Below are 14,821 nucleotides of genomic sequence, written 5' to 3' on the forward strand. Positions count from 1 at the left end.
CCATTCGGGAAAGTGCATGAGGGAAGTGTGAACTTCAACTCACTCGAACACTTGAAAGCTTGAGATTACACATCTTTATTTTTCGGCTTGTCTACGAGGAGACCTCCCACTCAAATTTTCAAGAGCAAATAGATTATGAACATATGTGATATAGATATAGTTTTGAAAACATTTTGAAAATTTATTTGATTTGGATAACAAAATATTTTCAAGTTTGAAAACGAAAACGGTTTTTCAAAATTCAAACTAGTTTTGTAAAAATTCAATTTCAATTAACCTTTCAAAAATCAAAACATTTTAACCTTTCACATTATGTTTATAATCTTACAAAAAAAACATTTTTGCTCAAGAAAATTTTCTCATTAGATTTCTATAACTCATGGTAATGGGGATGAAAATCCAGATTTCTTAAAAACTAGACTTTCTGAACAGCCGCGCACCTCGGAGTAAAATCACCATAACTGACTGCTCCGATGTCCTTTTGAGGCGAAACCAATTGCATTTGAAAGAGGACAAACAGACCTTTAATTTGATTCAAGAATCATTAAATTTTGAATTCTGAACTGAGAGTTATGCCACTTTTAATGTGGGTTTTCTCGAGCTCGAAGAAAACTGGAAATAATTAAAGGTCGGACTTTGAGTGCGAAAAAAGAATCAAGTGTAATGGAACGTATTAGGAAGTTGTTAAGGCTTTTATTTGTGTTTTATTAACATGGTAATAACATGGTTTAAAAGAAATAACAACAAGCATAAAACGATTCAAGTAAATAAAAGAAACTAGTAAGACAAGAAAACTAGTCACAAAATTTACTCGAAATTTTCTCGAACTTAAAAACACGTTTTTCAATATAAAAATTAAAAACTTTTAGAACTGATTCTAATTTTTTTTAATAAAATTCCAAACTCATAGAAAATCAACATGGTTTTTAATTTAAACGCAAGCGCAATAAATTAAAAAAAAAAATCTAAGAAAACAATTCTAACTTCTCAAAAAATTAGTAAACTTTCGAAAACGATTTTCAAGCTCATAATTTTAATTACATGTACATGCATATCTTTAACCATAGCTCTGATACCATTTGTTGGAATTGATCTAGGGTGAAGAAAAAGTTTAACGCTTCGAACAAGCGGTGGAATTTAAAAATTTTCTTTAAAACAAGTAAAACGATTTTACTAACCTAGACAAAGAGCAAATACACGTAAATAAAAACTATTATGAGCATTATAAATTTACTAAATTTTAAAGAAGCTTGAACGTTGAGAAGACTTTGGAAGGTTGAAACGTTCGTCTCCCTTCGCAGCACGTTTCTCTTCTTTCCTCGGGAACTCGAGCTACCACGAAAGTTTCTATCACAAGAATCACTCGAGAAAGAAAGGAATTAGTGAGTGGGCACTTTTAAACACGAAGACTCGAGAACAAGTCTCAAAGTCGAAGAGCTAAAACGCTTGGTCAAGTGTGGACCTAGATGCAAAAACAAAAACGAAAAGAACTTAGAGAGAGAGAGAGGAGTGGGCGGCCAAGCTAGAGAGAGAAGCTCTCAATCTCTGAAACTTGGGATGAATGAAATGAGAAGAATGAGGTTTCTATTTATAGGAGAGGATTTACCTTCAATAAGGTAGTTTCCTCTTCTATAGAATATCACATATTCATGAGAAAATATTCCCTCCTTCTCCACATGAGTCACACGGCCGAATAGGGCTTCTAGAAGCCTTGGATTTGTTTCCTCTTTTGCTTCCCCCTTAGCCTTGGCCGAAATCCCACCTTCCTCATAGAGGAAATTTGTTTCCTCTTTTTCTTTTGGCAAGTATCTTGATACATTTATGCACAAAATAATCTCCCTTTTTCTCCTTTAGTTTTAGCGGCCAAGAAGGCCTTTTAGTAAGCATTTCTAGATTTTCTTCACTTGTTCATGACAACATAAGAAAAGCACATTAAGAATTTTCATGTAAAATTCTTTGAAATGAAATTAATCCACAAGGCCCAATGAACTCATCATGGCCGAGTATCAACATGTCATCATATGACATTGTCAAAAAATTTATTGACATTCATTTCATCTTATGTCCAAAAAGACAAAAATACCCTTTTGACAATTTTCGTAAAACTTGTCTCGTTCTTGTTTTGACTTAGCTCTAGTTTAACTATTCCTACTCGATATGATTTGTGATAGTGACCTCATGGATCCAAATGAACAAAGCTTGAGCTAAAAACTTGGACTCAAAAGTTCACAAACCTTTTCCAATATTAGCTTAATGTCAACTGACTCAACTAAATACTTGACACTGAAAATCTTTTGGTTCAAATGAATTTATTTTCTACTCAAGAATTCAACCTAATTGTAATTAGTTGATCCACTGAATATTATCTATGTTTACCCTTCATGAATATCATCAGCTAGTCGGGATTTACAAAATTACCATTTTACCCTTCTAGCTGTTATTTCCTCAACTCCTTTGTCACTTGTGAATAAGTTAGAAACAATGTATTGACGAGGAGCTAACAAGTCACATTGTTTCATCCAAAAGAGTCAAGACTCAATTTTGACACTGGCCAGTTCATTTATTCACATTCCAAGGAACAAAGCATGAGGTGATATAAATTGCATTTCAGTAATCTTGTACATGAATTCCATATCTATGAGAACTTCACAAAGTTACTCATGACATCTTCACAACTTAGTACTTCACCAATAGTTCCTGTTCGGAATCACATAGTGAGTCCGAACTCTGACTTTCTCAAATGAGAATATGTAAGCTGTGAAATGGCATGTCTCATTTAAGGATTAAGGTAAGCATGATGAAATTCATACGTACTGACTTCGAGACATAAGAGGTTAAATGGTTTGTTCTTATTCTGTCTCTAAAAGTGCACTGGTCAATTCAATACCTTCGGAAGATACCTAGAAGAACTATAGAGTCTCCAACTCTCAATGTCCCATAACCAGACATCATAGATTCTCCTAACAATCGTACTGAGGTCAATAGTCATTTAACCCTTAGATTGCGAATATGTCGTTTTAAGCAAACTACGAAGAGTTTGTTCATGCAAATCTACATTTCTCTCTTCGTAAGTTGTTAACTTTGTTTATGGACTAAAGACTAAGGTTTTATCATAAAGCTTCAAACAGACAAGGTAGAATGAATGAACGTTTCAACTTTTATCAATAAATAAGAAATTATAAGCAAGAGTCTTCGTGAGACTATATTACATCAAATGTACATAAATAGACACTACTACTCTTCTTGTGGGCACCATTGACAACACTCGCCTGCTAGAGTTCGGCATTTTGTCCATTTGTAATACATTCGTTTGTCAATAAAGATATTGTTATCCTTTTGTTCGTCCTTATTCATTTCTTCCAGTTAAAATATTTGTTTCTTATGCGAAGTCTTCTGAGACCCATACTTAAGTAAATCAAATATATATCATATTATAATTTGTGATTGTTGACGATCGCGAAATCGACATCACTAATTTGGCTCCGTCTGTGGGAAACTTCAGAAAGACCAACGTTGAAAGAAACAACTTTCCCAGAAAAGAAATACCATGTCTTCTACTCCGACTCATTATGAATCAGGAGAGAAAATCCCTCCGGGGATCTGGGCAATCATAGATATGCTGAACAAAAAAATAGAAAGTCAATGAAATCAACCAAATCCTTAATGCTCGGTTGGATTTCCTCTCGGCCCCTCAAAATACTCAGAGTCCCCAGGCGGGGTCTGGTGAAATGATCGCCTCAAAATCTGCTCGGAACGCGGCATCAGCCGCCCAAACGAGCTGGGTTCTCCCTCCTGGCGTCCGGCTGGACTACACCGGGATCCAGGTCTCCCAAGGGCCAGATCAGTCCCCTTGTCCCAGCTCCCAGCTCGGAAGGGACTGCAGAAGAGGCCGCCACAGGAGCTGCGATTGATCCGGCCGGACTACCTCCGCCCCCGCCGGCAGAAGCACCCCCCAGATCTTTCCCAGCGAGTTTTGGACCTCGCCCTTCGGCGACCTCTCAGACATTCACCACACAATATTTTGATGGGCAGAACCAGACCCGGTATAATCCGACCGAAGTCACTACGATCGTACCATTGCGCACAAGACTTCGCCCCTCTCAAGGGGGCGAACCCAGCATGACTGAATTCGAAAAATTCAAAGAATCGGTGACGGCCGAGCTGAAAGCAGTCCACTCAAAGTTTCACAGTGCGACTAGCTCGGCTCCCAAAATAGACTGACTCATTTCGCCAAAAACATCACCGACGTCTTCATTGGAGATGCCGAGAAGGTCCGCCTTCCTCAGTACAATGGGACCTCGAAGCCGAAGGCTTATATCCTGTCCTTCAGAATTGCGATGGGACGGGCCATGCTGATAGAGAGAGAACAAGAGGCGGGGTACTGCCAATTGTTCGCCGAAAGCTTGTGTGGAACTGCCTTGGAATGGTTTTCCGGATTCGAGCCAAACTCTATCGATAATTTTGCCAAACTATCGGCAGCATTCCTAAAACATTATTCGATGTTTGTAGAGGATGAACTCACAATAGTAGATCTGTGGGGGGTGCAACAGAAAGAGAACGAATCCCTGAAGGACTACATGGTCCGTTACAAGGACGTACTCTCAAAAATCTCTAACGTTGATCTCGAATCTGCCATAACCTCTCTAAGGAACGGTCTGTGGCATGAATCGAGATTCAAGCTAGAGATGACTGTTAACCAGCTCCTCACATTGGAAGACGCGATCCACAAGGCCGCAAACTATTCTAAGGCTGAGGAAGAATTCACTTGCTTAGCGAAACAGCGTATGGCCGAAAAGAAACCAAACGGAAACACATGGGTGCGGCCTGTAAGCGCTAGTAGCAACCCCCGAATGGCCAACCCCCAGGAAGTCAGGCCACAAGTCAGAAAGCAACACGCCCCTCTGGGTTTTGCTTTCAACATAGGAGATGAAAGCAAGGAGGGAGGTCCCCAAGAAAAAAAATGGACTAGGGACCCGAACGCGTTCTGCGATTTCCATCAGATCAACGGCCACGTCACGATAAATTGTGAAACTATGCGCAAAGTCTTGGCTGAAAAATATGCGAAAGGGGAATTGAAGAACATCGATTTGTGTCCCCCACCCAAAAAGAAAGCCTTCAACAACAACCGAGGGAGGGGTAACCCCTCACCTAAGAGGTCTAGACCCACCGATGAAGGGGAACCTGGATCCCCGTCGACCACTGCAAAACATCGAGTGGACTTCATAATGGGCGGTTTAAAATTTTGCAACAACTCAGTCAACTTTATTAAAGCTCATCAACGTCAGTTGAAGAATAAGACCACCAAAATCAGAGCAGAATATGATGTCCAAATCTCGTTCTCTGAAAAAGAAGCATCAGGGGAAACAGACCCGCATGACGACGTACTCGTGATAATGATCGACGTGTCCAACTACGAGGTCGCCCGAGTCCTGATCGATGGAGGAAGCTCTATAGATATCATCTTCAAGGACACCCTCACAAGGATGGGGATTGAACAGTCTGAAATCGAAAGGGAACAGACTCAATTAACAGGCTTCAATGGATCGATTACTCCATCACTAGGGACCATTAAGTTGCCCGTGAAGACAAACGGAGTAAACAAGATAGTCGAATTCCAGGTTCTGGAATGTCTCTCCCCATACAACATCATTTTGGGATGACCATGGATACATAGGATGAGGGCCGTGCCCTCAACCTTTCATCAATGTATTCGATTTCCCATGCTTGGAGGAATAGGAGAGATCAGAGGAAACCAGGCAACCTCCCGTAGCTGCTATCTCACTAGCCACTAGCAGAATGTAAAAGAGGCTAAGGAGAAACAATAGAAAATAATTAACGTAGAGCCAGCTAAAAAAGAAAGCTCTAAATTAAATGAGTCAGACTCACCAAGTACTGAGATGACTAAACAAGTGTAGCTCGACGGCCTCGACCCCTCCAAGTGTGTGGGGATCAGAGTCGAGCTCAAAGGAAGTACACGTCGAGAGTTGATTTGTTTCTTGAAACGAAACAAATCTACCTTCGCCTGGACGACAAAAGATATGGCAGGGATTAGTATCAACGTTATGTCTCACCTGTTGAAATCGATCTAGGGTTTAAGAAAAAGATTAAACGCTTCGCAAAGCGGCGGAATTTTAAAAATTTTCTTTTTAAGTAAAACTAGTTTTTACTAACCTAGACAAGAGCATATGCATGTAAATAAAAACTAATATGAGCTATAAAAGTTACTAACCTTTTGATGCTTGAACGTTGATGAGCCTTTGGAAGGTTGGCAACGTTCGTCTCCCCTCGCAGCACGTCTCTCTTTTCTTTCCTCGGGAACTCGAGCAACCACGATAGTTTCTATCACTAAATCACTCGAAAAGAAGGAATTAGTGAGTGGGCACTTTTAAACACTACGACTTGAGAACGAGTCTCGAAGTCGCAGAGCTAAAGACTAGGTCGAGTGAGGACCTAGGTGCCAAGACAAGAGAAAACCGAAAATAAACTAGAGAGAGAGAGAAGAGGACTTCGGCCAAGTTCTAGAGAGAGAGTCTCTCAAATCTCTTAAACTTGGATGAATGAATTGTGAGGAAATGGGGCTCCTATTTATAGGAGAGGTCTCACCTTCAATAAGGTAGTTTCCTCTTCTATAGAATATCACATATTCATGAGCAAAAATCCTTTATTTCCCATTCCATGTTGGGCGCCCAAGGCTGCCTCCTAGAGGCTAGGATTTGTTTCCTTTTTTGTTCCTTGGCTTTCCCTTTTCTCACTTGGCCGAATTTCCTACAAGCATGTGTGGGAAATTTGTTTCCTCTTTTTCTTTTGGCAAGTATCTAAATACATTTATGCACAAAATAAACTCTCTTGGTTGGGTATGTTGGGCGCCCAAGGCCTTCTAGAAAAGGCTTCTAGAAGCTTTTCCATTTGTTCATGACAACATGAAAAAGGCCCAATAAGAATTTCAATAAAATTCTTATGAAATGAAATTAATTCGCAAGGCCCAATGATCAAGTCATGGCCGAGTGAAACATGTCATAAAATGACCTTGTCAAAAAAAAATTTATTGACATTCATTTCATCCTTTGTCTCAAAAGACAAAAATACCCTTTTAACTATTTTCGTTCTTGTTTTGGCTTAGCTTCCAGTTTAACTATTCCTATCGATGTGATTCGTGACAGTGACCTCATGGACCCAAATGAACAAAGCTTTAGCTAAACACTTCGACTCAAAAGTTCACAAACCTTTTCCAAGTTTAGCTTAATGCCAACTGACTCCACTAAAGAGCTGACACTGAAAATCTCTCGGTTCAAATGAATTTATTTTCTACTCAAGAATTCGACCTAATTATGATGAGCGGATCCACTGAATATTATCTATGTTTACCCTTCATGAATGTCATCAGCTAGTCGGGATTTACTAAATTACCATTTTACCCTTCTAGCTGTTATTTCCTCAACTCCTTTGTCGCTTGTGAATAAGTTAGAAACAATGTATTGACGAGGAGCTAACAAGTCACATTGTTTCATCCAAAAGAGTCAAGACTCAATTTGGACACTGGCCAGTTCATTTATTCACACTCCAAGGAACAAAGCATGAGGTGACATACATTGCATTTCAGCAATCTTGTACATGAATTCCATATCTATGAGAACTTCACAAAGTTACTCATGACAGACTCACAACTTAGTATTTCACCAATAGGCCTTGTTCGGAATCACATAGTGAGTCCGAACTTTGACTTTCTCAAATGAGAATACTAAGGTGTGAAATGGCATGTCTCATTTCAGGATTAAGGTAAGCATGATGCAATTCATACATAGTGACTTCGAGACATAAGAGGTTAAATGGTTTGTTCTTATCTTGTCTCTAGAAGTGCACTGGTCAATTCAGTACCTTCGGAAGATACCTAGAAGAACTATAGAGTTCCTAACTCTCAATGCCTCATAACCAGACATCATAGATTCTTCTAACAATCATACTGAGGTCAATAGTCCTTTGACCCTAAGATTGCGAATATATCGTTTTAAGCAAACTACGAAGAGTTTGTTCATGCAAATCTACATTTGTCTCTTCGTAAGTTGTTAAGTTTGTTTATGGACTAAAAGACTATGGTTTTATCATAAAGCTTCAGACAAGGAAGATTGAATGAACGTTTCAACTTTATTAATGAATGAATAGGCAATTACAAGCAAGAGTCTTCGTAAGACTATATGACATCAAATGTACATAAATAGACACGACTACTCTTCTTGTGGGCACCATTGACAACAAACTCCCACTTGACTCAAAGAAGATGTGAGTAGTCCTACATGCCTAATCCCTCACGATGTTGGTCGAAGACCTTGTTCGCTAGGGCCTTGGTGAATGGATCTTCCAGAGATCTACTTCACCTCCACGTCTCCGCGTTGCGCGATCTCTCGAATCAAATGGTATTTCCTCTCAATATGTTTAGAGCGATTATGGCCTCTAGGTTCCTTTGAGTTAGCGACAGCCCCACTATTATCACAATAAAGGGTCATGGGCTCGTCGACGTTTGGAACAATTTCCAAATACTTAAGGAACTTTCTAAGCCATACAGCCTCTTTGGATGCTTCACAAGCAGCCACATATTCTGCTTCCATTGTGGAGTCAGCAATGCAAGATTGCTTAATACTCCTCCACACGACAGCTCCACCATTAAGGATGAACACAGATCCCGAAGTGGATTTCCTGGAATCCTTATCCGCTTGAAAATCGGAGTCGGTATATCCCGTCATAGTCAGGTCAGTACCTGAGTATGTAAGCATCAAGTTCCCAGTTCTTCGAAGATACTTAAGAACATGCTTAACAGCAATCCAGTGCTCGGGTCCAGGGTTGGATTGGAAACGACTAACTATGCCAACGGCGAAACAGATGTCAGGTCTAGTCCAAAGCATAGCATACATAAGGCTTCCTACGGCAGAGGCGTAAGGAATTTTCCTCATGTCTTCAATCTCTTGTGCAGTCTTGGGAGACTGGTCCTTAGAGAGTGAAACTCCATGCCTAAAGGGTGTTTGACCCCTCTTGCAGTCTTGCATCGAGAAGCGATCCATCACCTTATCAATATAAGATGCTTGAGAGAGCGACAGGGTCCGGTTTTTCCTATCTCGAAAGATTTGGATCCCCAGAATGTACGCGGCTTCTCCTAGATCCTTCATATCGAATTGCTTTGCTAGCCAGACCTTAACCTCAGATAACTTACCCACGTCATTACCAATAAGTAGTATATCATCGACATATAGTACCAGAAACACAACTTTGCCTTCGTGTATTAACTTGTAAACACAAGGCTCATCTATTGACTGTTCAAAGCCGAAGCTCTTTACAGTTTCATCAAATCTAATATTCCATGACCTAGATGCTTGCTTTAATCCATAAATGGATTTAAGCAACTCACAAACCTTGGTCTCTTGACCTTTATCCACGAAACCGTCTGGTTGAGCCATGTAAATGCGCTCGTCAAGATTGCCATTCAGAAAGGCTGTCTTGACATCCATTTGTCAGATCTCATAGTCGAGAGCTGCAGCTATGGATAGGAGTATGCGGATGGATTTAAGCATCGCGACTGGCGAGAAGGTTTCTTCATAGTCAATCCCTTCTTGTTGGGTATAACCCTTTGCCACAATTCGTGCTTTGAACGTCTCGACGTTCCCATCAGGACCCCTTTTCTTCTTGTGTATCCACTTACACCCTACGGGGTTAATCCCTTCAGGAAGGTCTACAAGTTTCCAGACTTTGTTGACATACATCGAGTGCATTTCAACTTTCATGGCGTCAAGCCAAAGGTTTGATTCAGAACAAGCCATTGCTTGGCTATAGGAAACAGGATCATCCATGTCGGAGACGGCTACAAGAGAGTCTCCATAAGACATGTACCTGTCAGGCTTTTGAACAGCCCTCCCACTACGTCGAAGTACTACTTGACGAGATTCTGTTGAGTTAGGTTGTGTTTCAGTTGGGGTAAGAACAGTTCTTACAGATGAGGTAGAAGCTTCCTCACCCAACTTTTCTTCAAGCACAATTTTGCTTCTAGGTTTCGCATCCTTCATAAAGTCCTCCTCAAGGAAACGAGCATTCGTGCTAACGAAAGTCTTATCATCCTCGGGACTATAGAAAGTAAAACCTTTGGTTTCCTTCGGATATCCTACAAACAGGCACAATTCTGACCTACTAGCCAACTTGCTAGTCTTTTGCCTCAGCACGTGTGCAGGGCAACCCCAAATTCGGATGCGGCCAAGATTCACTTTACGGCCAGTCCATCTCTCATAAGGAGTACCAGGAACCGTTTTAGACGGAACTTGGTTCAGAATGTAGGCGGCTGTTTCGAGGGCATATCCCCAAAAGGAAAGCGGGAGTGATGAGTAACTCATCATTGATCTAACCATCTCCATAAGAGTTCGGTTTCTTCTCTCTGACACTCCGTTTTGTTGAGGTGTGCCAGGCGCGGTAAGCTGAGAAGCGATACCTTCTTCTTTAAGAAAGTCATCGAACTCTCCAGACATATACTCACCACCTCGATCAGATCGAAGGGTTTTGATCACTTTGCCAGTTTGCTTTTCCACTAAAGCCCTAAAGACCTTAAATACGTTAAAGGTCTCGGATTTGTGTTTAAGCAAATAGACAAACCCATATCTTGAGTAATCATCAGTGAAGGTAACGAAGTATTCGTATCCTCCACGTGCCTGTTGGTTGAGCGGACCACATACATCAGAATGTATTAGTTCCAGCAACTCAGTGGCTCTTCGACCCTTATCGGAGAAAGGTCGCTTAGTCATTTTTCCTTCTATGCAGGATTCACAAGTAGGTAGTGAACCTATTGCAGAGGCTTGGAGTGGACCATCCCTCACAAGTCTCTTAATCCTATCTAGACTGATATGACCAAGTCTTAAGTGCCAGAGGTATGTTGATTTTGTTAGATCGGAGGATTCAGAAAGTTTGATCCTCTTTGGCTCCCTAATTAGATCGTTATCTATTTCGGTGTCTAATAGAGAAGGTTGAGTGGGATAGATGTAAAAAAAAAGACCATTCTTCATACATGCATCAGTGACGAAAGAATTAGAAAAAGAAATACGAATTCCATTCTTTATAAACTTTAAATAATAATCTTGCTCGAAAAGTTGAGCAACAGATACTAGGTTTTTCCCAAAGGAAGGAACATAATAAACATTATTCAAATTTAAAGTTCGATCTTCAAAAGATAGCGTCACGGATCCCACAACCTTCGCAGACACCACGCTCTCATCACCCCACTTGAAGCAGAAGTCGCCATCCTCTAAGCTTTTGCTTTTCCTAAAACCAGTCAAGGAGCAGCAAATGTGGTTAGTAGCAGCGGAGTCAATAATCCACGATGATACATTATCAGCTACTAAACAGGCTTCAGTAACAAGTACAATACCTTTAGCTTTGGTTTTGAGGTAGGCGGGACAGTTCCTACGCCAGTGACCAGGCTCGTTGCAGTGGTGGCACTTGTCTTTAGACTTGTCCACCTTCGGAGCCTTTGGCGCCTTCTTCTTCGTTTGAACCTTAGGTTGGTTCTTCTTCTCGGCGTTGCGAGGTCTCTTCTTAGATCCAGAGGTGGAGGCAGTAGCATGTACTTCTCCTTGAGCCCTCTTTTTCTTAGTGAGTGCCTCAACGGTTTGAAGTTCCTTCATGAGCTCGGTAACAGTGTACTCCAGCTTGTTCATGGAATAGTTCAACTTGAAGGTATCAAAGGTTTCGGGGAGAGTTTCCAAGATCATATCTATTTTGGTCTCCCCATCAATCTCAGATCCAAGAATCTCCATCTCGTTGAGATAGCTAATGATCAGCATCATATGATCTCTAACGGGAGTTCCAGCCTTCATACGACAGTTCATGAATTGTCGGACCGCTTGTTGCCTAGCTTGACGTCCTTGCCCTCCAAACATCTCATGGAGATTGTAGAGCATATCGGTGGTAGTTTCAAAATCACGATGTTGTTGTTGCAACACATTGTTCATCGATGCCAAAATATAGCATCTCGCAATCTCATCGGATCGAAGCCAGGCCGCCAGGACGTCTTTCTCCTCTTGCGTTGAATCATCATTCGTTTGAGGACAGGGGGTGATGAGAACCCATTTGTGCTTGTCGACAGTAAGGACTATGTCGAGGTTACGTTTCCAGTCGACGTAATTGTCGAGAGAGGGTTGAGAGACATGTTTCCTATTTAAGTTGAAACAAGTTTATGATTAGTCTTTGGTTTAGGATTTAAGTTTTATTAAGACTTTTATAAAATCCAAAGGTGTTATAAACCAAACGATAATTTACTCCCTCAAGAGAAGGCCGCAAAAAATCTCCATTTATAAGTAAATGACACATCATTAATGCTAAGCCAAGATGTCAATACATCTATTTTGACTAGCCACCTTGTAAATTGGTTTGATCACTCACATCCTTTCGCAGAGCCTTAAGGAAGGATACTAGGGATTGAGCCTAAGTGTGCAACCAACCACTTAGTCCAAAAGATCAGCTTTGAAAAACAATCCCCCAAGGGGAGGCCTTGCCATCATTGCATCACTCTCGGACGTAGCTCATTGAGCAATGATCGAAGCAATAACGCCTTGGAGTACTCACATTTAAGTGAGGGTCGCAAGAGCGGCTCTTAGTCCCACGTTATTGCATCTTTCACTAGTGTTGGGGATCGCGGGTTACAAACAACGAGTATAACCCTCCCACTTAGTTTTTGGAGTTGGTTCATCGACTCTTTTAAGTTCGGAAACAAATTTCCTAGTTAGAGAGCGACAGAGCGGACAACTAGAAGAGAATCCTAGATCGACATGTTCAGAGCAGTATTAGTGCATAAAGGCACAAGGGACATACTCGATCTTTTCCTATTTTCTATTTCGGGAAAGTGCGTGAGGGAAGTGTGAACTTCAACTCACTCGAACACTTGAAAGTTTGAGATTACACATCTTTTTATTTTTCGGCTTGTCTACAAGGAGACCTCCCACTCAAATTTTCAAGAGCATATAGATTTTGAACATATGTGATATAGATATAGTTTTGAAAACATTTTGAAAACTTATTTGATTTGGATGACAAAATATTTTCAAGTTTGAAAGTGAAAACGGTTTTTCAAAATTCAAACTAGTTTTGTAAAAATTCAATTTCAATTAATCTTTCAAAAAACAAAACTTTTAATCTTTACACATCATGTTTATAATCATATGAAAAACATTTTTTGCTCAAGAAAGTTTTCTCATTAGAGTTCTATAACACATGGTAGTGGGGTTTGAAAATCCGGATTTCTAAAAAAACTGGAGTTTCAGACAGCCGCGCACCTCGGAGTAAAATCGCCATAACTGGCGGCTCCGATGTCCTTTTGAGCCGAAACCGGTGGCATTGGACAGAGGACAGACAGAGCTTTAATTTGATTCAAGAATCATTAAATTTCGATTTCTGAGCAGAGAGTTATGCCGCTTTTAATGCGGGTTTACATTCCAGCTCGAAGAAAAAGAAATAAATTAAAACTTTGTCCTTTTAGATGCGAAAAAGAATCGAGTGTAACGGAACGTTTTATGAAGTTGTTTAAAGCTTTTATTTGTGTTTTATTAGCAGGGTAATAACATAAAAAATAAAAGAAAAAACAACATGCATAAAACGATTCAAGTAAATAAACGAAACTAGCAAGAAAACAAAACTAGTCACAAAAAATTACTCGAAAATTCTCAAACCTTTAAAACACGTTTTTCAATATAAAAAATTAAAAACTTTTAGAACTGATTCTAATGTGTTTTAACATCATCCCAAACTTATAGAAAATCAACATGGTTTTTAATTTAAAGGCATGAGCAATAAATTAAAAAAAAAACTAAGATTACAATTCTAACTTGTCACAAAATTAGTAAACTTTCGAAAACGATTTTCAAGCTCATAATTTTAAAACATGCACATGCATTCCTTTGACCATAGCTCTGATACCATTTGTTGAAATCGATCTAGGGTTTAAGAAAAAGATTAAACGCTTCGCAAAGCGGCGGAATTTTAAAAATTTTCTTTTTAAGTAAAACTAGTTTTTACTAACCTAGACAAGAGCATATGCATGTAAATAAAAACTAATATGAGCTATAAAAGTTACTAACCTTTTGATGCTTGAACGTTGATGAGCCTTTGGAAGGTTGGCAACGTTCGTCTCCCCTCGCAGCACGTCTCTCTTTTCTTTCCTCGGGAACTCGAGCAACCACGATAGTTTCTATCACTAAATCACTCGAAAAGAAGGAATTAGTGAGTGGGCACTTTTAAACACTACGACTTGAGAACGAGTCTCGAAGTCGCAGAGCTAAAGACTAGGTCGAGTGAGGACCTAGGTGCCAAGACAAGAGAAAACCGAAAATAAACTAGAGAGAGAGAGAAGAGGACTTCGGCCAAGTTCTAGAGAGAGAGTCTCTCAAATCTCTTAAACTTGGATGAATGAATTGTGAGGAAATGGGGCTCCTATTTATAGGAGAGGTCTCACCTTCAATAAGGTAGTTTCCTCTTCTATAGAATATCACATATTCATGAGCAAAAATCCTTTATTTCCCATTCCATGTTGGGCGCCCAAGGCTGCCTCCTAGAGGCTAGGATTTGTTTCCTTTTTTGTTCCTTGGCTTTCCCTTTTCTCACTTGGCCGAATTTCCTACAAGCATGTGTGGGAAATTTGTTTCCTCTTTTTCTTTTGGCAAGTATCTAAATACATTTATGCACAAAATAAACTCTCTTGGTTGGGTATGTTGGGCGCCCAAGGCCTTCTAGAAAAGGCTTCTAGAAGCTTTTCCATTTGTTCATGACAACATGAAAAAGGCCCAATAAGAATTTCAATAAA

The 14,821-nt window shown here is 40.0% G+C and overlaps 1 protein-coding gene across 1 annotated transcript; it reads left to right on the forward strand.

Moving 5' to 3' along the window:
* The first annotated feature begins 4,337 nt into the window (after positions 1-4,337).
* On the forward strand, positions 4,338-5,660 carry LOC149390242 (uncharacterized). The gene has a single exon (XM_089619722.1). It carries the CDS (start codon positions 4,338-4,340, stop codon positions 5,658-5,660), a length of 1,323 nt encoding a protein of 440 aa, XP_089475848.1.
* The last annotated feature ends 9,161 nt before the right edge of the window (positions 5,661-14,821 follow it).

The sequence above is a fragment of the Urtica dioica genome, chromosome 7 (assembly GCF_054948205.1).
Source record: "Urtica dioica subsp. dioica isolate 48M chromosome 7, U.dioica_male_clone48M_v1_H2, whole genome shotgun sequence".
Taxonomy (NCBI): domain Eukaryota; kingdom Viridiplantae; phylum Streptophyta; class Magnoliopsida; order Rosales; family Urticaceae; genus Urtica; species Urtica dioica.

What these genes read in the sequence shown, in the direction of transcription:
- LOC149390242 (XM_089619722.1), top strand. Translation starts at nt 4,338, where the DNA reads ATGGGACGGGCCATGCTGATAGAGAGAGAACAAGAGGCGGGGTACTGC.